At 44.4% G+C, this 24,096-nt stretch overlaps 1 protein-coding gene across 8 annotated transcripts in view; it reads right to left on the bottom strand.

The window, feature by feature from the left end:
* TMC5 (transmembrane channel like 5) overlaps positions 1–24,096 on the bottom strand; it is a 79,439-nt gene that overhangs the window by 20,949 nt on the left and 34,394 nt on the right. For 7 of the 8 annotated variants that reach the window (XM_061401266.1, XM_061401268.1, XM_061401267.1 and 4 more), the window contains 8 exons: positions 21,006–21,105; positions 18,336–18,423; positions 17,325–17,573; positions 14,620–14,771; positions 10,535–10,679; positions 9,505–9,660; positions 5,998–6,149; positions 795–873 (listed from right to left, as the gene is read on the bottom strand). In XM_061401266.1, coding sequence (XP_061257250.1) covers positions 795–873; positions 5,998–6,149; positions 9,505–9,660; positions 10,535–10,679; positions 14,620–14,771; positions 17,325–17,573; positions 18,336–18,423; positions 21,006–21,105 — 1,121 coding nt within the window. Of the gene's footprint in view, positions 1–794; positions 874–5,997; positions 6,150–9,504; positions 9,661–10,534; positions 10,680–14,619; positions 14,772–17,324; positions 17,574–18,335; positions 18,424–21,005; positions 21,106–22,852; positions 23,421–24,096 lie in introns of those variants that run through there. The other variant, XM_061401274.1, reaches the window with a different exon arrangement.

The following is a 24,096-nucleotide window of genomic DNA, read 5'->3' as shown; positions in this document are numbered from 1 at the left end:
CTTTATATTTTTCTTTATATTGAAGCTTCTGATTTATATCATTTTTTCTCTGTCTATAGGACTTCTTTAAACTTTTCTTTTGTGGAAGGTCTGCTGGAAATGATTTCCCGCAGTATTTGTTTTTCTGAGAAGGTCTTTATTTTTCTTTCACTTTTGAGGGATAATTTAACCAAATATGGAAATCTTGGTTGGTGTATTTTTTATTTCAACACTTAAGAATTGTCCTAGACTCTCAAAAAATAATTTTTGAGTACTATGAAAAGTAACCCCCTGCATTTTCCTATTCTTTATCCTCTATAGGTAAAGTTTTAAAAAATAGTCTAGTTTTTTTTAAGGCTTACTCCTTGTTTTTAGTTTTCTGTAATGCTATCTGATGTGCCAAGTTGGAGTTTTTAAAATTTTTTAATTTAATTTACTTCTTTCTTTGGGTGTTTTCTTGCTCAGTGTTCTTTGAGCTTCCTGTTTCTATGGTTTGGTGTCTTTCAATAATTTTAAAATAATTTATATCTTCTTGATTAAGAAAGTGGCCTAGAGGTTTAGCAGATTGGCATAAACAGAAAGGTTGAAATGGTCAGTTTTTGAAGTTAGTTACTTCTGTAGGAAGCCCAAGGATGGATGGAAGGGTGAATGGATGGATAGATGGATAGATGAATAGATGGATAAGTAGATGGACAGATGGATGGGAAAAATAACATGGTATCTACTCTAATATCATAGGCAGAAACTGTTGAGAAACTCACTTCCTCCCTGATGGTCAAAGCCAAGCTTAAAGCAAAACGGCATAGAAATCTTACCTCTTCACTATTCAGGGCCACAATGTTGAGCCAATAGTAACACAGAATTCCAATGATTGATATTTTCAGAAAGATATTTCTAAAAAATGAAGAGAAAACAACTATCATTACCTCCATGGCAGTCATGGGAGATGCTTGCTAATATTTCATTTGGGGCACGTGGTAGGATGGAAATTCCTGCCCCCTGTAGTTATGTGCTTCTAGTTGCTCGGTTGTGCCCAACTCTTTGCGACCCCATGAACTGCAGCCTGCCAGGCTCCTCCGTCCATGGGGATTCTCCAGGCAAGAACACTGGAATGAGTTGCCATTTTCTCCTCCAGGGGATCTTCCCGACCCGGGGATTGAACCCAGGTCTCCCATGTTGCAGGTAGATTCTTTACTCTCTGAGCCACCAAGGAAGCCCCCTGTGGTTGGTGGGGGCGGGGCGCATATGACTAGTTCTGGCAAATGAGCTGTGAACATAAACAATGTGTGTTATCTTGTGTCACTTCTAGACTAGAGTATTTAAATGCCAGTGAGACTCACCATCTTCCCTCTGGAAGGACAATCAGCCTGAATCCCTGAGTGACTAACATAAGCAGAATTTCCCTGCCAATCCACAAGGGCGTGCAACGTGAACAAGAAATAAATACTTGTGTTCTAAACCACTGTGAGTTTGGAGTGGGGGTTGGGGGTTGCAGGGATGTTTGTTACCACAGTTTAACCTCATTTATTCTGACTGATACACTCTCTTTTGGGCATATCCAAACTACCTGATTTCACTTCTCCCTGTAATGGTAGTACACATACATACTATTCATCAGGTCCACCAGGGACAGAAAACATGCTACACACTTTTTCGAATCATCCCTCTTAATCATTCCAGCTCTACCATCAGGTAGATAGTATTTTATGCCTGTCTTACTGATGAGGAAACTGAAGCACAGAGAGATGAAATAACTTGCACAAGATCACACGGATTGCTTAGGGGCATGACAAAGGTTGAAAACAAGGACCACCTGATTTAACAGCCTGAGTTCTTAAACCTAGTCACTTTGCCCAAATCAGTAACTGCTGGTTCTAAGAGGTCTTCAACATTGATGTGCCAAGAACCATGTACCACTACACCAGTCGTTTTCAAAGTATGGTCCGCAGACCAGCAGTAGCATCTGTAATCTTGTTAGAAAGGCAAACTTTCTGGCCCTCTCCCAGATCTTCTGAATCAGACACTCTGGTATAGGGCCCAGCAATTCTGGTGCAGGTTAAAGGTTGAGAACCAACCATTAGACAAAACAACACAGTGAAGGAAGAGACAGGATTTGCCTTTTTCAACACTAGATCCCAAATCTCTTATCCAGTGCCTAGCCTATAATAGACTCTCAGTATCTACTGGATTAATGCCTTACTGTACAGTGATACTGTCATTTATGATAAGAAATATACATTTGGTCTTCTTGTCCTTTTCTGGCACTGAGCTCCTGAAACCTTTGGAATATCCTAAGTGAGGAGAGCTATCAAGTTGTCTTTTGTTATATTAATGTGACTGTTGGGAAGCCCCTAGGTCTACTAAGGTTAGGGGCTGGTTGCCTTGACAACCAGTCCTGTGATTTAGAGGATCTGAACTCAGCGTGCCTATTGCAGACTCCAGCGAGGAGAGAGGGGCTGGAGATTGAATTTATTGGGCTTCTCTGATGGCTCAATGGGCAAAGAATCTGCCTGCAATGCAGGAGACCTGGGTTCGATCCCTGGGTTGGGAAGATGCCCTGGAGGGCAGGGCAACCCACTCCAGTATTCTTGTCTGGAGAATCCCCATAGACAGAGAAGCCTGGCAGGCTACATACAGTCCATGGGGTTGCAAAGAGTCAGACACAACTGAGATAAAACACAGAACCAGTAGCCATTTAACTAGTCATGCATACGTGATGAAGCCTCCACAAAAACTCAAAAGGAGGCGGGTTTGGTGAGCTTCTGGCTTGGTGACAGGATGGTATTTGGAAGACTGAAAATCTCAGAAAGGGCAATGAAGCTCTACATACACAGACTTTGCCCTACACATCTCTTCTACCTGGCTGTTCTTGAGTTATAGCTTTTTATAATAAAGCAGTAATCTCATAAGTAAAGTGAGTCACGTGAGCTGTTCTAGCAAATTCTCAAACTCGAGCAGGGGGTCACTGGAACCTTCAAGCTATAGTTGGTCGGTCAGAAGCCCGGGTGACAATGTGGATTTGCGACTGGTACCAGAAGGGAGGGTGGGGGCAGTCCTGTGGGGCTGAGCCTCACCTGTGGGATTCTGACTCTGTGTCAGAGTTGAAATAAATTGTAGGACACCCATCTGTGTGTATTGGATAATGGCTTGGTGGTGTGGGAAAACCCACATGTTGGAACTGGTGTCAGAACTTAAATACATTAACTGCAGTGTAACTCCAGGTTAAACCTATTTTTGAGCTTTCTTATTTTCTCTGCATATAGAGAAGATTTTGAATATTTTGTGAAGCAATACCTAGGGCTAATATATATTAAAAGAGTAAATTTCTCTTGGGATCAGAAAAATGCAAATTAAATAAAGTGATTAGATCAAAATGACACGCTGAGCATTGGAGCCTATTACCTATCATACTGAACCTATCACCTCTACATCCACATTCTACTGAAATGATGAAAGAAAAAAAAAGTCAAAAGCTAAAAGATCCATAAAGCAGTGGGAAACAAAAAAGTCATCATGAACAGACCAGAAATATAGAGGAATTTACGGAAAATAGAAAGCAGAAATAAAGAACGCAAAGATTAAAATATGAAAAGGGGTCAGTGAAGAAGACTGGATAAAACCCAATTTAAAACAAATTTGGGAGAAGACTGCCTCAGAGGTGGTGGTAGTTCTGAAAGTGCCTGGAACTTAGAGACAGCAGATACAAAGGGTCTGGAAAGAACAACGGGGTGATTGTTTGGTGATGCCAGATGTCAGAAACCCTCAAAGCCATACCTGTAGGCCTCAGAAGAGGTAGTTAGAATATGGAGTCCTTGGCCTATGCAAATCCACATTCAAATCAAAAGGCAAAATAAAAAATATGTGGGAACGTGGAAGTAGTTAAAAAGTTGACCACCCCAAGATCTACTCTAAAATAACGTCTTATCTTCTCTCACAAAAGGAGGACATTGTAAGTAGGATACATTTAACAGACACTGAGCAAAGACGCCAGTGTGCTGCTGAACTGTGCACTGAAAATGGTTTAAATTTTTTTTTAATCTCAATTAAAAAAAACCCTGATTGTTTCTAACCATTGAGAGGAGGCACCCAGAGGTGTAGTGTGGGTAGAAAGGAAGGCTTTCTAAAATTTTTTTCTTCAGGAAAATGATACTTGTATCTATGTGTGCTCAGTGGCTCCGTCATGTCCGACTCTGCAACCCTAAGGGCTGTAGCCCACCAGGCTCCTCCATCCATGGAGTTTTCCAGGCAAGAGTATACTGGAATGGAGTGCCATTTCCTACATGCCCTTGAGGAAAGGCGTGGCAACCCACTCCAGTAATCTTGCCTGGAGAATCCCATGGACAGAGAAGCCCGAAGGGCTACAATCCATAGGGTTGCAAAGAGTCAGACATGAATATGGTGACTTAGCACGCACACATCATCTTCTATTCCTTATGTTTCATAGCTCTTCAAATAAAGATGAACTCTGGACCTATCTATCAAATACATATACACATAACCCTAAACATTAACCTGAAGTCATTCAACATTTTCTGTGAAGGGCCAGACAGTAAATATTTTTGGCCTTGCAAACCATACAGTTTGTGTCCCAACTCTGCAGTTGTAGCAGGAAAGGAGTCATAGATAATATGTCACCAGTGGACATGGTTGCATTCCAGTGAGACTTTATTTATGAAAATGGGAGGCAGGCTGGGCCTGCAGGCTGCTGTTTGCTAACTCCTGGTCTAAAATAATAAGTATATATACATATATATATATATATACACACACACATACATATATACACTTCCCTGGTGGCTCAGAGGTTAAAGCGTCTGCCTGCAATGTGGGAGACCTGGGTTCGATCCCTGGGTTGGGAAGATCCCCTGGAGAAGGAAATGGCAACCCACTCCAGTATTCTTGCCTGGAGAATCCCATGGACGGAGGAGCCTGGTAGGCTACTTTCCACGGGGTTGCAAAGAGTCGGACATGACTGAGTGACTTAACTTTTTCAACTTTCATATATATATGTGTGTGTGTGTGTGTGTGTTTTAAAATATGCTTGTTACAAATTTAAGGGTAACAGAAATGCTTAAGATTTGTGTGAAGAAACTATAAGCATAAACATAAGTATAGATTTGCTATTCCAGGAAGAAGGAATGGCCAGTGCAAAGGTGCTGAGGTGGGCATACAGTTTGTGAACAATGAGAAGGCGAGTGAGGCTGGGGGCTGGGGTCACTGAGGAAGGGGAAGGAGGTAGAAAATAAAACTGAAGAACTGACCAGGAGCCAGATCTCAGAGGCAATGGTAAAGTAAGGACTCTGAAATTGATCAGTAAAAAAAAGTCAATCTGGTAGTTCAGCCTCATCACTATAAACACCACCATAACCAGGAAATGGTCAGGGTACTAGCCAGGAAGAAGCAATAAAGAAAACAATTTGGGTAGCTTTATACTTTATCAAGACTGTGGGGTCACTTCCAGCATATACAATGCCTTTCTGGGAATCACAAAAAGGGATCCTTTCCCAGCCAATGAATTGCCAAAAGCATCCCCTCAACTTCAACCTCCCCCTCCAACCAACCATTTGGATGGTTAAATGACAGAAATGAACCTGTTCCTCCTGGCTGATTCAGTGGGTACTCAGCCTCACAGTCGGACTCATGGAACTCTGGATGATCAGTTCCCACATGACTTCTTAGCCAAGAACGTCTGTGCATTGCATAACCTACTCACCCATACATCTCATAACTGAGAACCATGCTCCTCAAGCTGGCAGCAAGATAAGCCATTACTGGGAAAGCTTATCTGGGAAAGATAAGCCATTACTTTAAGCAAAGGGCAGATGTACCCAATTACTGTATTTCTTCGGGGCTCTTTGGACTTTATGGCTAGTAACTCATACCATAAAAACATAATCTACTCTTGAAATTCTTTCTGGAAAACAGAACTGTGATACTTGAGTGTAACCCTTTCTAGTTTCCATCCCATTTTCCTCTGTGAAAATTGAGGCTGGAGTGAAAAGTGACAGCCACACCTACCGGATCAGGAGGGTATAGACTTCGTGCCTCGGCATCTCGTAGCGCTCCACCAGCCTGAACATGGAGTAGAAGCGAGGCACGACCAGGTTGATGCAGGACACGACGAAAGGCAGTAAAAGCACCGCCCCAGGGTTACTGTGGTTCGCCAGGAACTGCAGGGGATGGAGGGAGAGAATCAAGTTGCTGACCGTACACTGGACCCCTCTCTGCCTGACTCAGAAGATCCCCCAAGGTGGGAAAACCCCAGAAGTAGCTCCTCTGATTAGCTATTAAAGGACCACTTACCAAGCACTTGCCCTTGGCCGAGAATTACTCACATGATGCTTTAATTCCCACTATAGCCCAATAGATGGGTGTTCATAGACTTAACTGATGGACAACCTGAGGCTCAGAGAGGCAAAGATGCTTACCCAGGGTTCCCCAGCTAGGAATTGGCAGATTTGAACCCAGGTCTATCAGACTCAGAGACCTATGGCCCAACAGCCATTCTGTGACTTTACTTTCCTCACCAAGAGATTTGGAAACATGAGAATGTGCTCCAGGCTGCTGGAAGAAAAGCTTGAGTTACCAAAGCTACAACTCAAGGGAATTTCTCCTCCGCTGTCCTGCGTGCCCTTGTTCATTTCACCAAGCTTTGCCTGTCCTTGGGTGCTGAATTAGGGGCAAGGGAGCCTCTGCTAGCCCATGCTGCTCTTTTCTATGAGGGTCAGAGGGGTGCCCCTGCCTTTGTGGGGACACCACCCTGGCATTTGTCTGGAGTGAAGCCTATGCCACCCCTCTTGGAGTAAGACATTCTAATGGATTTATCTGATGTCTGAAAGTTCCCTCATTTCCCACCCTGAAGCCTGACTCTGCCTCTATTTACCTCTGGATAGCTTTGAAAACACCACTTGCACTTTCACAGTATCTTTGGAGCCAGATCGGAGAGGGCAATGGCACCCCACTCCAGTACTTTTGCCTAGAAAATCCCATGGATGGAGGAGCCTGGTAGGCTGCAGTCCATGGGGTCGCTAGAGTCGGACACGACTGAGCAACTTCACTCTCACTTTTCACTTTCATGCATTGGAGAAGGAAATGGCAACCCACTACACTGTTCTTGCCTGGAGAATCCCAGGGACTGGGAAGCCTGGTGGGCTGCCGTCTATGGGGTCGCACAGAGTCGGACACGACTGAAGCGACTTAGCAGCAGTAGCAGCAGCAGTTAGAGCCAGATTAATTTAGGGTCAAATGCTGCGACCTCCCTGTGCTTATAAGCTGAAGCTTTGGAACTATAAGCATAGCTTCTCTGAGCCTCTTTCCTAGTCTGCCTGATGGGGAGATTATCATATAACCCACAGAGACACTGTAAGAATTAAGTGAGGCCGCATAAGGGGCTTCCCTGGTAGCTCAGTTGGTAAAGAATCCTCCTGCAATGCAGGAGAGCCCAGTTCGATTCCTGGGTTGGGAAGATCTGCTGGAGAAGGGATAGGTTATCCACTCAAGTATTCTTGGCTTCTCTGGTGGCTCAGCTGGTAAAGAATCCACCTGCAATGCAGGTGACCTGGGTTCAATCCCTGAGTTGGGAAGATCCCTTGGAGAAGGGAAAGGCTACTCACTCCAATATTCTGGCCTAGAGAATTCCATGGACTGCATAGTCCATGGGGTTGCAAAAAGTCAGACACAACCGAGCCACTTTCACTTTCAAATAAGGAAAGGTCCAGTTGCAGAGTGGCTAAATGACACAGCTGGGGGCACCATTCGTGTGAAATTGTAGCTGCCAATGAACGTGCCTCCTCGAGCTGTGCAGAGGGTTGATCCTGTCTGGCACAGATGTTCAAACAATGGGAATGATTCTTCTCCTCCTCCTTCACTACCTCGTTCACTTCAGGTGAGTGTGAAGAAAACCTTCAGAGTCAAGGAGAAACTCAGAAGTCATCTTTATACTTACAGCTGCCCTGCCACAGCTTCCAACCCAGGTAGGCAGTGCCAGGCCCTGGAGCACTGGGACTCAGTTTCATCTTTCAGGGCAAACCTTAATAGGAACCCTTAGGTTTGTACCATTTCACACCCATTTCTTGCTGGCTCCTCCTCCACTGGGTTGAGCACCTACTTTGTATCAGGAGTTGGGCCAGGTGCCTGGCTATTCTTTGGAAGAAGCAAATGTGTAAACAAGCATTTTCAAAGCTGCATGTGGCAAGCACACAGGGAAAGACTGCAGAGTCAGGTGCACCTAACTCAGTCTAGTAAGAGAGGTGATGGTGAGAAAAGATTTCCTGGGGGACGTGTCACTCATGGAGAAAAGGATGAGTTTGCCAGATGAAGGGGAGGGGTGGCAGTGTAGAATGAACTGCGTGTTTCCCATCTAGAGATAAGGGAAAACCTGGTGTGTTCAGGGAACTAGGGGCACATCATTTAGTGTTGCCGGTGTGGTATACAGGAGGTCGTGGGGTATTGAGACTAAAGATATGGGCAGGGGCCACATCACAAAAGATCTATCAATCGTGCCATGGAGGATAGGTTTTATATTTAGAGTACTGGGAAGACAATAAAGAAAGAGACACAATCAGACCAACCTGTACCACAATTCTAGGGGTCTGCAAAATCAACTACAATTAGCCCTATTTACAGAAGAGTAACTGAAAATCACAGAGAAACAGTACTTTTCCACCCACCAGCTAATTAGTCTCAGAGTCCGTATCAAAAAAAAAAAAAAAAAAAGCTAACATTCCTTTATCACCCACAGTACCAGGTACTAAGTAGACTCTTCACATAACTTTTCTCTAGTCCAGACCACACACCTACAAAACAGGCATTCCAGTTTATAGGTAAGGAATTAGGGGCTTGGGAAGACTAAAGTGAAAGTGTTAGTCACTCAATCATGTCCAACTCTTTGCGACGCTATGGACTGTAGCCTGCCAGGCTCCTCTATCCATGGATTCTCCAAGCAAGAATACTGGAGTGGGTTGCCATTTCCTTCTCCAGGGGATCTTCCAGACCCATGGATCAAACCTCAGTCTCCTGGGTTGCCAGCAGATTCTTTACCCTCTGAGCCACCAGGGAAGCCCATGGGAAGAGTAAATCACTAGCCAAATTCCACTGGTTCATAATATTTATTAAGTGTCTAACTGGTGCCAAAAAGGCATTAGGGATATAATGATAAAGGAGGACACCAGAACCTGATCCCAGGTCTGGGGCCAAAGTTCCCATCTCTCCACTAGCCCAGAGCCTCCACCCTGAGCTGTGCACACACGTCCAAAGTTCCCATCTCTCCACTAGCCCAGAGCCTCCACCCTGAGCTGTGCGCACACATCCCCTGGGGATGTTTTTATGATGCAGATTATGGGTCCATGGACCAAGAGAGGGACCCAGGATTTTGCACTTTTAAACAAACTTCCTCCTGGTGGCGATGCTGCTGGCCACGACCTCGTTTTGAGTGGTGACCAGGACCCCACCCACCCCCTCCTGTATCTTGTCCCTTCACCTGCTTCTCTGTGCTCTGGACCCTGGATCTCTGGCCTCTCTGGTTACCTGTAAATTGTTCTCAGCCAAGTAATAAACGGCTGCACAGCAGGTGATGGCCACTCCAGAAGAGACAACCCAGGCTGCCACGTGGGCAGAGAAGCGGATAAACTGCTGATTGAATGTTAACTTGACGTTCTCCTGAAGGATTTCTGACAGGTTCTCCTGTAAACACAAGGAAGTCAAGTTCACTCGCAGAACCCCTGCACTGTCAGCAAAGATGACCACCCTAGGCTTTGGTGCTCTCAAAGAGACACAAACCCACAGGCGAGAGAGTGGGAAAAAGCACCATGAGCTTGGATTAGAGACCACTAGGAAAATCTCTAATGGGCAAGAACCCCCATCGCTTCATTGAATACCTTTTCCATCTCAGAGGGAAAGAGATTGGGACCATGATCTTGAGAGAATACACTGAGGCCATAGGGCCTTCTTGAAGAATAAGGCTGAGGATCCCTCTGCAACCCTCTTGTCAAAGCCCCTTAGTTTATAAATTCTGCTTGCTCTTTTTTTCTCTTAAATACTTTTCTATAGATCATGGTTTGTCAACCTTAGCTCTATTGTCATTCAGAGTTGATAAATCTGTGTTGAGGGCTTGTCCTGTGCACCGTGGGATGTTGAGCCTCTACCCACTAGATGCTGGTAATACACACTCCTCTGCAGCAACAATCAAAAAAGCCTCCAGACATTGGTCTGTGTCTCTGGGGCAAATCTGCCTCGAGTCAAAAACCACTGGATAACATTTTAAACCTAGAACTGTGAGGTCAATAAGTATTTAACATCTTGTCATAAATTGTTAAACTGCCCTTTAGCAAGCTTATGTCAATAACAAAGTCACCACATTGTGTGAAAATGTTCATTTCCCTACACCATCACCAGCACTGGGCATTTAAAATAGTTTTAGGGTGTTTTTTTTTTTCTTTTTTGCCAATATCATGGAGAATAAAAAATAAAACATTATTACTTTAAGAAAAGTTATAGGCATGTTGAAGGAGGAAAGAGGACTGGCCATGGGAAGGGGTTTAAAGCTAGCTCTCCTTACCCTTATTTCAGTGCTCAGATTCTTCTGTTTCAGCTTTACTGCACTTTCATGAGTGACAGTGAAGTCCCAGCAAAAAATGAGCTTGGCGATCCCTCTGGAGTAAATGTGGGGGTTAATGAAGTTGTTCCGGAAATACCTGGCCATACTAGGAAAGGCAGAAACCAAAATACCCAAGCGTTACTGGGGCAGACATTGGTGGTGCAGGGATTATAACAAAGAACAGCTTCATCATTAATGGTGAAAGGCAGCATGGACGAGTTAGCCTGAAGTTCAAACAGGGCAACAGCAAACATGATAGTCAGCAGCACTGGCTTTGCAATCTGACTTCGCAATCTTTGATTGTCAACTGGGGGATTTTGTCATTTTAAGGGTCCTAATCCTCAGTTTCCACATCTGTATAATGGGGATAATACTAGTTCCCTATGAGAGTTGTATTAGTTTCCTCTTGCTGCTATAACAAATTGCCCTAAACTTACTGGCTTAAAACAACATGTATTCTTACTTCAGTTCAGTTCAGTCCCTCAGTCGTGTCCGACTCTTTGCGATCCCATGAACCACAGCACGACAGGCCTCCCTGTCCATCACCAACTCCCGGAGTCCACCCAAACCCATGTCCATCGAGTTCATGATGCCATCCAACCATCTCATCCTCAGTCGTCCCATTATCCTCCTGCCCTCAATCTCTCCCAGCATCAGGGTCTTTTCCAATGAGTCAGCTCTGCATCAGGTGGCCAAAGTATTGGAGTTTCAGCCTCAACATAAGTCCTTCCAATGAACACCCAGGACTGATTTCCTTTAGGATGGACTGGTTGGATCTCCTTGCAGTACAAGGGGCTCTCAAGAGTCTTCTCCAACACCACAGTTCCAAACCATCAATTCTTCGGCGCTTAGCTTTCTTTATAGTCCAACTCTGACATCCATACATGACCACTGGAAAAACCATAGCCTTGACTAGACAGACCTTTGTTGGCAAAATAATATCTCTGCTTTTGAATATACTGTCTAAGTTGATCATAACTTTTCTTCCAAGGAGTAAGCGTCTTTTAATTTCATGGCTGCAATCACCATCTGCAGTGATTTTGGAGCCCAGAAAAATAAAGTCAGCCACTGTTTCCACTGTTTCCCCATTTATCTGCCATGAAGTGATGGGACCAGATGCCATGATCTTAGTTTTCTGAATGTTGAGCTTCAAGCCAACTTTTTCACTCTCCACTTTCACTTTCATCAAGAAGCTCTTTAGTTCCTCTTCACTTTCTGCCATAAAGGTGGTGTCATCTACATATCTGAGGTTATTGATATTTCTCCTGGCAGTCTTGATTCCAGCTTGTGCCTCTTCCAGGACAGCATTTCTCATGATGTACTCTGCATATAAGTTAAATAAGCAGGGTGACAATATACAGCCTTGACGTACTCCTTTTCTTATTTGGAACCAGTCTGTTGTTCCATGTCCAGTTCTAACTGTTGCTTCCCGACCTGCATACAAATTTCTCAAGAGGCAGGTCAGGTGGTCTGGTACCCCCATCTTTTGAAGAATTTTCCACAGTTTATTGTGATCCACACAGTCAAAGGCTTTGGCATAGTCAGTAAAGCAGAAATAGATGTTTTTCTGGAACTTTCTTGCTTTTTCCATGATCCAGCAGATGTTGGCAATTTGATCTCTGGTTCCTCTGCCTTTTCTAAAACCAACTTGAACATCTGGAAGTTCATGGTTCACTTATTGCTGAAGCCTGGCTTGAAGAATTTTAAGCATTACTTTACTAGCGTGTGAGATGAGTGCAATTGTGCAGTAGTTTGAACATTCTTTGGCATTGCCTTTCTTTGGGATTGGAATGAAAACTGACCTTTTCCAGTCCTGTGGCCACTGCTGAGTTTTCCAAATTTGCTGGCATATTGAGTGCAGCACTTTCACAGCGTCATCTTTCAGGATTTGAAATAGCTCAACTGGAATTCCATCACCTCCACTAGCTTTGTTCATAGTAATGCTTCCTAAGGCCCACTTGACTTCACATTCCAGGATGTCAGGCTCTAGGTGAGTGATCACACCATCGTGGTTATCTGGGTCATGAAGATCTTTTTTTGTACAGTTCTTCTGTGTATTCTTGCCATCTCTTCTTAATATCTTCTGCTTCTGTTAGGTCCATACCATTTCTGTCCTTTATTGAGCCCATCTTTGCATGAAATGTTCTCTTGGTATCTCTAATTTTCTTGAAGAGATCTCTAGTGTTTCCCGTTCTATTGTTTTCCTCTATTTCTTTGCATTGATTGCTGAGGAAGGCTTTCTTATCTCTCCTTGCTATTCTTTGGAACTCTGCATTCAAATGGGTATATTTTTCCTTTTCTCCTTTGCTTTTCGCTTCCCTTCTTTTCACAGCTATTTGTAAGGCCTCCTCAGACAGCCATTTTGCTTTTTTGCATTTCTTTTTCTTGGTGATGATCTTGATTCCTGTCTCCTGTACAATGTCACGAACCTCCATCCATAGTTCATCAGGCACTCTGTCTATCAGATCTAGTCCCTTAAATTTATTTCTCACTTCCACTGTATAGTCATAAGGGATTTGATTTAGGTCATACCTGAATGGTCTAGTGGTTTTGTCCACTTTTTTCAATTTCTTACTAGAGGTCAGAAATCAGAAAATGGGTCAACAATCAAGGCATTGGCAGAGTCATGTTCCTTTTGGAGACTTTAGAGGAGAATCTGTTTCCCTGCCTTTTCCACCTTCTAGATGCTGCCTGCATTCCCTGGCTTGTGGCTCCTTCATCTTCAAAGCCGGAAGATAGCACCTTCTGCTCTTTCCCTGACTTTGACTCTCCTGCTTCCCTCTTTAAAGGACCGTTGTGATTGCAATGGCCCATTTTAAGATATTTAACTTAATCACTTCTGGAAAATTCCTTTTGCCAGATAAGGTACCATAGTCACAGTTTCTGGGGATTAGATCATGGACATCTTTGAAGAGGGAGCATTATTCAGCCCACAGCAAGAGTCAATGTATCCCTTAGCACAGTAAGCACTCAATAAAGGCAGCTGTAATTATCATGGAGATGTCTAGGATTCATTGAAATTGGGTCCAGGAAGCACTTAGCACTAAGCCTGGCATGTGAAAAAATTCCGAGCAAAATGGACACTACCTTTGTAAAGTTTGCCACCATCAAGTAATAACAGCTTAAGAAACAGAAACATTTCCTAGTTCAATAGGACAAAACAAAATCTTGTTTTATTTTGGATTATCATGCTGGCAGTGAGGTTGTTATGGGCTGAACTGTATTCCTTAAAAATTAATATTTTGAAGCCCTATGACTACAGTGCAAGAGACCTGGGTTTGATCCTTGGGTTGTGATGATCCCCTGGAGAAGGGAATGGCTACCCACTCCAGTATTCTTGCCTGGAGAATCCCATGGACAGAGGGGCCTGGAGGGCTAAAGTCAGAGTCAGACATGACCGAGAGACTAACATACACACAACCCCTAGTACCTCAGAAGTAGACTGGGTTTTGAGATAGGATCTGTACAGAGGTAGTTAAATTAAAGTGAGATCATTTCAGTGGGCTCAATCCAACATGGCTGGTGTTCTTATAAGAAGGGATATTAGGACTCAGATATGCATGGAGGGTAGATCATATGAGGACAGAGTGGGAAGGTGGCTGTCAGCAAGCTGGCGAGAGAAGCCTCAGGAGAAACCAACCCTGCTGAAACATCTTGAACTTGGATTTCTAGCATCCAGAATTTGAGAAAAAAAAAAAAAATATTGTTGATTAAGCCCCCTAGTCTGTGGTACTTTATTACAAGACCTAATAGATGAACAGGTTTAACACTGAACATTTGACAACTGTCAATTTACAACCATTCATCAAAACTACCTGAGTCATTGCATCCTTATTTTCAGACCGACCAATTTCTTTAAAATAAGCACATGAAAATTTCTCTTCTTCTGTCCAAACTTACACTTTACGTTCTAGGACAAGAAAGGATTGGACAGGAGTAGAAAGTTGAAATTGCGGAGAAACTATTCTCCCGGTAACTTTTGAGTCTCTAAAATTTTTCCTAAAACTGTAAAGAGCTTAGAATCAGAAAATGTAAACATTCCATACCTGAAGAGCAAACTAAAAAAGCAGACGACCAAACAGCCTCCAATTGTAAAGATGTAGGCCAGCTGCATGTTGTAGGAGGCCCCGCTGTTGTCATGCTGGATCGTAGAATTGGTGTAAAAGCTGTAGTACATCACTGTGTTAGTAAAATAACCCTGAAAAGAACAATAAATCCCAGGTCAGGTGGATCTCCCAAGAAAGCAATGAATGACGATGGGCGGCAGAGTTTCCTTTTTCCGTATATAAGAAGCCTGCACTGGTCAGTTTAGACCATTTGTTTGCCAGGAAAGAGGCAAACAAGGCCAGTGAGAACCTAGACGTCTTATCACAAGGCTCTTAGAGGTGGAAAGGAATTGCAAAGCAGCACAACTTTACAGTGGAGGGGCCCAGTAATCACCACCTGGACCCAGTGAGCAAGCCAAGCGTGACTAAAAGCAGGATAGCTAGCTGTTATGTGCCTCTGTCATCTATTAAGTATTATGGTATAACGTTTAAAATGAAACAAACTGAGCCTTTAGGTTTAAACTTCAATTTATAGGAAATAAGGTGCCTGTGCAAATCAGAGGAACAAATTAGAGAGACCCGGAGGAAAATATTCAACAATTACATGTACATTCCAATGTTCTACCTTCTACAATTTTCTAATTGTTTCCTCTGGGTCTGTCTAATTTGTTCCTCTAATTTATACAGGCCCCTTATTTCCTTAAAAAACTAAAAACAGAACTACCATGTTACCCAGAAATCCCACTACTGGGCATATACCCTGAGAAAACCATAATTCAAAAAGATACATATACCCCATTGTTCATTGCAGCACTATTTACAATAACCAGAATATGGAAATAACCCAAATGTCCATCAACAGATGAATGATTAAGATGTGGTACATATATACAATGGAATATTACTCAGCCAGAAAACGGAACAAAATTGGGTCATTTGTACAGATGTGGATCGATATAGTCTGTCATACAGAGTGAATGAAGTAAGTCAGAAAGAGAAGAGCAAATATTGTATATTAATGCATATATGTGGAATCTAGAAAAAATGGTACAGATGAACTTGTTAGCAGTGCAAGAATACACAGGCAGATATACAGAACAGACATGTGGACACGAGGGTAGAGGAGAGGAAGGCGAGATGAATTGGGAGAGTACGATTGACAAGTATACACTGCTGCTGCCGCTCCTGCTAAGTCACTTCAGTCGTGTCCGACTCTGTGTGACCCCATGGACTGCAGCCCACCAGGCTCCTCCATCCATGGGATTTTCCAGGCAAGAGTAGTGGAGTGGGGTGCCATCGCCTTCTCCGATGTATACACTTTGTTGTTGCTGCGTTGCTTCAGCCGTGTCCGACTCTCTGCGACCCCATGGACTGCAGCCTACCAGGCTTCCCCATCCCTGGGATTCTCCAGGCAAGAACACTGGAGTGGGTTGCCATTTCCTTCTCCAATGCATGAAAGTGAAAAGTGAAAAGGAAGTCACTCAGTCATGTCCGACTCTTAGCGACCCCATGGACTACAGCCTACCAGGCTCCTCCATCCATGGGATTTTCCAGGCAAGAGTACTGGAGTGGGGTGCCACTGCCTTCTCCGGATGTATGCACTACAATGTATAAAACAGACCGCTAGTGGGGACCTGCTGTATAGCACAGGGAGCCCAGCTCAGTGCTCCGTGATGACCTAGATGCATAGGATGGCAGTGGGGGTGAGAGGGAAGTCCACGGGGGAGTGGATATATGTATACATATAACTGATTCACTTCATTGTACAGCAGAAACTAACACATTGTAAAGCAATTATATTCCAATTAAAAATATTATCCTTTTTATTTTTTTATTTTATTTTTTTCCAACCATTTAAAAATGTGGAAACCAATCTTATTTTGCAGGCTATGTAGAAACAGGCGGTGAGCCAGATTTGGCTTTGTCTATCCATAGAATCTCAGTGGCAGAAACCTCCTCTAGAAAGTAAATTCACAAGGTGGGAGCTATGTGCTCCAATAGAGAGCTTGGTAGATACACTGTGGTTGTTAATAAAGAGAATAACATGAATGTATATCCATGCTCAACATACACGGTAGAGCCAAAAAAAAGTTGCAAAGCAAGACTTGTATTATCTCACCCTCTTTTTATTTAAAAAAATATTTTAGTATTATCGACTTGTGTATCTATGTATCTATGACTGTATAGGAAGAAAAATGGTGGATAAAGATACACTCCAAACTAGAGCGGTAGACAAAAGAGCAAGGGTGAAATAGACTTTTTCTTAATTTGTTCTCTTCTACACTAGGAAAATTTTTTTAAAGAAGCACTGTATTTTGTAGAAAGAAAATTAAAAAAAAAAAAAAAAGGAAAAGGTAGATCTATGAACACCAATAAGATGGTGGAAGGAAGCAAGTCACAGGAAGTCTATATGAATAATTCATCTTTTGTTTGGAAAAAAATAAGAAGTGTATGTCTGTGCATAACATGCCCAAAGGTGTGCAAAGAAGAGGATTCTGGACAACGGAAACCATTAACATGGTCACCTCAGGAGACAGAAATTCTCCCGAAATTGTGTGTGTGTCACTTTGGAGAAAAAGAGAAAGCATTTTAAACACCTACTTTCGCATCAGTTGACTCTCAGGCAAACGAGAGGCCTGGATGGGCGCGAGCAGGAATGTCCTGGGTTTCCAAGTATGAACTCCAGGTGTGGGGGGAGCACTTACCGCCCCAGTTAGAAATTCCAGTCCCGTGAATTGGAGGTGGTTCTTCTCCATCACAGTTAGCTGAGGGATTATGATGAAACTGAAGGTCACAATGAACGAGAAGATGTTGAACTTCAAAAGCCACCTCAGAAAGTTGAAATAGGAGAGGACGCTGGTGCCGAACTTGCCTCCGATGACCTTAAGTGTCTTCTGCCACAGGCTGATGGAATCGAGCAGTTCCGACAGGTTGTTCTTGAACCTTCGGTAGGCCTGCGAGTAGACACAAAGCGCACGGCTGGACGGCCCCTCAACAAATATCTACTGAGCAGGCCTGACAGTAGCAAAAGGCCACCGCTTCTAAGTCCCCTGGACATCAAGCCAGTCCATCCTAAAGGAAATCAACCCTGAATATTCATTGGAAGGACAGATGCTGATGCTGACGCTCCAGTACTTTGACCACCTGATGCAAAGAGCTGACTCATTGGAAAAGACCCTGATGCTGGGAAAGACTGAGGGCAGGAGGAGAAGGAGGCGACAGGATGGGATGGTTGGATGGCATCACCATCACCGCCCCTCCCCTGGACATATCCCTACTCTCAGCCCATATTAGGAACCAGCCTGCCCCAACTTGGGGAGCAAGCAAGAGAACCTGCTACTTGTTTTTGCAGTGGCCTTAGTAAAGACTTGCCTGAATTTCTTGTCTGGCCTCTTATCAATTTCTATTGATCAAGAAAGGCCAAGAACCCAGGTCGGTATCACTATTATTTATTACCTTCCTAGGTTTGCTGTTGAAGGTGACACTCACAGTAGCTAGGTTGCCCAAATAACTAAATAACTCTGCACCTCCTTAGACCTTCCTATGCCCATGTTTTCCCCACACCTAAACTGACCCAATTTCTACGTTCTTTCAAGGAAACAGCCCTGAATTTTGTTTTTTCTTTCCTGTGAGTCCCCTGTTACCACCACTCTCCCCGCTCCCTGGTTTCACCCTACTCTGTGCCCATTTACTGACCTCAGTAAAGACCGACTTACCAGTGAAATGGAGTTCAGACACTGAGCACAGCAGTTGAGCTCCAGGATACGACGGGACTGCTTACTTTTCTCTTTGTCAACCATTTTCCTGTGGCAAAGGGCAGAAGAAAGTGAGACACCAATGTGGTAATGCATTCATCCCCTTGACATTTCTTGAGTGCCTGCCACGTGCCAGGCACAGTCCCAGGTGGTGAGACACAGATCTCCCCAGCTCATGAAGCTGGCACCTTAGTGGGGAGAGAAAGAAAATAAATAAGAAATGTAATCATAACATAGGTAAACAATATAAGATAATAGAAGGTGAGTGGTACTATGGGAAAGAGAAGGGGGAAACAGAGCAGAGTAAGGAGGCGGGAAATGCTGGGATGAAGACCCTGTTATGATTTGAATAGCTCCTTATTTGCACAAAGTCTGGAAGGAGAAGAGGGGGTTAGTCTGTGGATAAGGGACTATCCAAGCACAGGAAACAGCCAACTCGAAGCCCCAAGGAGGCTGGGATGGGCAGAAATGAGCAGGGGAAGGGTGGAGAGTGTGAGTGATAACCGTGAGTAGGTGGCTGGGGTCTTATAAGTCAGTGGTTCTCAACCAGGAAGATTTTTTGGCCTCAACAGATATTTGGGTATGTCTGCAGACTTTTTTGGTTGTCAGATTGGGGGTTGGGAGTGGCACTGACATCTAGAGACCAGGGATGCTGCTGTATACCCTAGAGTGAACAGGACAGCCCCCCAAACATAGAATAATCCCAACTCAAATGTCAGATTGAAAATCCTGCTGTGAAGTCTTTTGGATCACCACAAGGCCCTCACTGTGTGACAGAGCCAAGCAGAGTTTGAAATGTAAGGGTATTTTCAAAAAGATCCAGCTGCAGTTGTTCTCTTTACTTTTCCATGAACTCATTACATCTTCTTTGCTCTGGGCTCTTTTCTTTGGCCCAGCCAAAGGCCCACCCCCACAACACCATCTTTCAAAGCTCAGTTCACAGATGTCCTCTACTTTGCCCAAGTGGACCGTTATCTCTAGTCCTGTTATCTCCTAGTCCTCCCCCTGCAATCTCCTTCTCCCTTGATTTGGCCTGATATTCTTTCTATCATTTATAAGTTACTTGTTGACCAATCTACTTTCCCTGCCAGACTCTGGACCTCAGAACAATTGCATCATTTATTTACATATATACAATTATTTATTAGCAATTGCATCTACTCTACTACCAGCTCCTTGTGCTCGTGTTCAGCCATGTCCAATCTTTGTGACCCCATTGACTGTAGCCCGCCAGGCTCCTCTATCCATGAAATTTTCGAGGCAAGAATACTGGAGTGGGTTGCCATTTCCTTCTCCAAAGGATCTTCCCGATCCAGGGAATGAAACTTTTTCTCTTTTGTCTCCCGCACTGGCAGGCGAATTCTTTACTACTTGGGAAGCCCTGTCAACTCCAACAAATTGCAAAAAGTAAAATTCTGAGAAGTGATAAATGTAAGAAGGGCTGAAGACTTAAACAGCCCTCGCTCTTGCTTTTGAACCCCTGGGCTTAGAAAGCTTCTGAGGTTTTGTTTGTTTTAGTTTTCTGTAACCCCAACCTCCACCCCTGCCCCTGCCTGCGACAGCGTGGCTTGCAGGATCTTAGTTCCCCTACCAGGCACTGAACCCAGGTCACAGCAGTCAAAGCGCCAAGTCCTAACCACTGGCTCACCAGGGAACTCTTCCCTTACACACACCTTTTTTCTAAGAGGAGTTTAAAATTTACAGAGAAGTTACAAAAACAATACAGAAAACCCCCATCTCCTACTCACCATTTCCTCTGCTAACATCTTACATTTCCAAGGTAGGTTAGTTGCAACTAAGGAACCAAAATTGGTGTGTAACTTTTACCTAAAGTCCAGACTGTTCTGACTTGACTGGTTTTTCCATTTCCATTTTCTATTCCAGGACCCATCCAGGACACCACATCGCATTAGTAGTCATGTCTCTTTAGAACCCTCCAGTCTGACCTTGTCTCAAACTTTCCTTCTTTTTGATGACCTTGACAGTTTTGAAGAATACTGCTCAGATACTATGAAGACTGTCCCTTGATTAGGGTTTCTCTGCTTTTTTCCTCTGGTTAGACTAGGGTTGTGGGTTTTAGGAGAGAGTACACGGGGGTGGGGGGCTTCCCAGGTGGCTCAGCTGGCAAAGAACACGCCTTCCCATTCAGGAGACACAGAGACACAGGTTCAGTCCCTGGGTTGGAAAGATCCTCTGGAGAAGGAAATGGCAACACATTCCAATATTCTTGCCTGGAGAATTTCATGGACAGAGGAGCCTGGTGGGCTACAGTCCATGGGGTCACAAAGAGTCAGACATGACTAAGCACGCATGCACGCACACACACAGAGGTGACTCTCTGATCACATGACTTATCTCTGGGGATGTTAGCCTTGAGCATCTGGCCCAGGTGGGATTAGCCAGACTTCACCCCAGAAATCAATGTCCCCCTCTTTCCATCCTCCACTCTCTAGAAGCAGGTGACTAAGCACAGCCCACAGTCCAGGTGACCAACTCCCATTACGTGGAATTCTTCGGTAGGAAGATTGCCTCTTCCCTTGCGTTTATTTCTTATCTTTCTGACATGAGACAAAGGTAGAAGACTAAGGTTTCCATGAAATCTGTGCAAGGAAAAAACCATTTGGTCCATACCTAAGGTTCCTTTTTTCTTCCATGGTCCTTGGCTGATTCCTAATGGCTTTAATTCTGTCTCTAGATGTCATGGGTATCAGAGACTCGATTAACTTTTGTCCTGCAGGAAAAAAAAATGGAGATTAATTTTTTTTATTTTAACAGAATAATAGCATTTGAAAATATGGTGCTAAAGATCTAGAGCATGTTTTTATGAGTGCACAGGAAAGAATATGCAGACTCAGTGAGCCAAAAAGTCACAAATAAAAACAAGAAGATGGTGCATATACATGTGACATCGCAAAGCCAAAGCACGTGACAGTTCGTATGCAATTCCAACTCCATGTTTTCCTTTTTCCTATGACACGGTACATTCAGCAAAGCCAGAACGTGTGGTCAGCCTGGCTCTTTTCTCTCTGTAATTTTCTGCACGGCTTTCTCTTGCCCCTCTGAGCTCCAGGCCCAAGCATCTTCTTTACTCTTCTTGACTGTTATCTTCTGGTCTTTCACCCTGGAATGTCCTCCTCCCTTCTCCTGAGAACTCAGATTCACACTTTGGGTCCACATGGCAGATGCTGTGATCACCTACCCCACAGTCATCTCTCCTTTTTTAATAGGATCCCAATTCAGGTTAGGCATCTACCCACCTCCCTCCCACGGTCCTGGGCTTCTGCAGGGTGGGGTCCATCTCCAGGTTCTCATCTCCAGGGCCCATCTCCAGCAGGCAGGTCCCTGTGAGTCTGAGCCTATCTCGATGGCCCCAGCCCCCAGCAGGTGACCTGTTTAGCTCCAGGCATATGAAACATTGGCAAACATGGGAGGTGGTCTGCTGAGGGGTTGCATGAAAAAGGTTTCTTCCTCCTCAAAAAAGCAAGACTCAAAAAACAAGGAAAAGGCAGTGCCTTCTCCCTCTGGGTGGGTTGTGTCTGCATGGCACTGTGCCCCATCCATAACAGGAGGGAGCAGCGGGGGTCACTGGGCCCATGGCAGGAGCAGCTGGCTCCCGGCCCTGTTGTTGAGCTGCATGGGACCTCTCCTCCTCTCAATGACACAGCTGAGGCAGAGGGAGAATTCCCAGAAGAGGGCCTCCACATCACTTGGCTGAAGATGAGGAATTTGAGCATCTCCTGAGAGGGAAAAGGGGACAGATAGAGGAATAAAGGTGAAGGAGGAAAAAAGCCCAGAAATTTGGGGAGACAGCAATGTGACAAGAGACGCCCCATCTTTCAACAAAGGAGCCAAACTCATAAAATGCTTTGGTGTGAATAGATTTTTTTTTCCCTCCCTTCTTAGAAGTCACTGAGAATGGCTGGACTTCATGCCTGGAGTATTACGGGATGAAAGAGAAACAGCATCTGGGAAATCAGTGTTTGATGTTAGGAGCTGCAAGGCAAGGGAGGGTCTCAGTTAAGACCTGGTTTCACGGAGGACTTGATAAATAGAGGCATCCCATGATACTTGAACCTAGGGATTGGGTGCAAAGCAGTTCAGGACAGTGGTTAAGGTGTCAGGCTTGGGAATCAGGCAGACCTGCATTTGACCCCAGATCTTTAATTTCCTTGAGCCTCAGTCTCTCAGCAAATGGAAATGACAGGTGTGCCTCTATCACACGTGCAGAGAGTGGCAGGCAAATAAAACTAAATTCGATGGATAACAAAAAGGCAGAACACCAGGCACATGAAATGAGCTCGATCAAGGTAAAACTCCTTCTTAGGTGTCAGATCCTCTCAAAGTGACCCCTTCCGAGTCCCAAGCACCCTCAGGTCATCTATCAAGCCTTTGCCCTATTCAGTGTTTTAAAACCACAGCCTTGTGGGCAATTCGGAAGGGGTTGCTCCCATCCTAACTCCTTTGCCCCAGGGTCTCACCTTGGATGTTCTCGTGTGAAGTATGAGGGGTATCTAAGCCTGTGTTTTCTGAGTTATGAAGGGTCAGAGCAAACGATTCCTTCAAAGGTGTTGCAAATTGTAATAACTGCTTGCCCTTTTTGTCATTCCGATTGCTGAAAATCTGAGAGTCTGTCACATCACTCTCAGAAATGGAGGAGACCAGGATGGAGTTTGAGTTCACCGGTGTCTTTTCTGGAACAATCTGACTTGAAGATGGATGGCTTTGGATCCCAGACGGGACATGCTCAACCTCGACAATGATTTCATTCACTTGACCACCAGAAAGCATCTCTCGTTCCCCCAAGCCTTAGGTCCCACCAAGGTGAGCTTCCCAAGACCTCACATAGCAGTCACACTGGCATTGTTGGGGACCGCCCAGAAAAGTGATGACAGTCACAGAGAGCTGCCCCATTCACAGTTTTTAATGCCAGGATGAGATGGACAAAACCAGTCCCCCACAAATCACAGTACAGCTCCCCACATCTACACCAGAGGGGGATCCCTGAGAAGAGGAGTTGTTTTCCTGTGTAGATTCTGTCCCAGTAGCTAGGTAAAAGGCCAGAAACAGAATTCTTTATTAAAGCAATAGGATTCTAGAAACAGAAGGCAGAGATTCTTCTAAATGATTCAGTCAAAGGGCAAGGTCTTCACTTTAACTGGTGCCTCTGGTCCAAGACTTATGTTATATTTTTGGTTTTATGTGCCTATATAAATCCAGGAGAGAAACAGCTGTTCTCTTCTGACTGCCTGGGTGGCCCCACTGCTGTCTGTCTGCTTCCCACACCCATTCTCTCTTTCTCTCACATCAGCAGATGCCTCCTTTGCTGTGCAGCCACTGCGCTCAGTTAAAACTCTCCCAGCTTCCTTCGTGGCAAAGGGTGGCTCCGTTTGCAGCCTAGGATGGATCTGTGACCCCATTCTAGTCAACAAGGTTGTGGCTTCCGTTAACGCTCTTTAATGGGTGAAAGTTTGCCTGATTTAACCTTTGGCATTTCACCATTTCACCTTCTTCCTGACCAGATACAGCCATTTGGAAAACAAGAGGGTAAAACGTTCACCGGCCAAGGGTCATGGGAAAAGACGCTTCAGAAGGAGCTCCGGGCGTTGACAGTATCATGGGCAGAGGTGCCATAAAAACTCTGGACTCGTTCCTGGCATACTTCTGGTCACAAGAGGAAAATAAATCCCTTTATTGCTAAACCACTGTCCTATGTCAGTGCTGG

The sequence above is a fragment of the Bos javanicus genome, chromosome 25, assembly GCF_032452875.1.
Source record: "Bos javanicus breed banteng chromosome 25, ARS-OSU_banteng_1.0, whole genome shotgun sequence".
NCBI classification, from domain to species: domain Eukaryota; kingdom Metazoa; phylum Chordata; class Mammalia; order Artiodactyla; family Bovidae; genus Bos; species Bos javanicus.
Note: the sequence above shows the minus strand (reverse complement) of the source record. Positions and strands in the feature narration are given on the sequence as shown.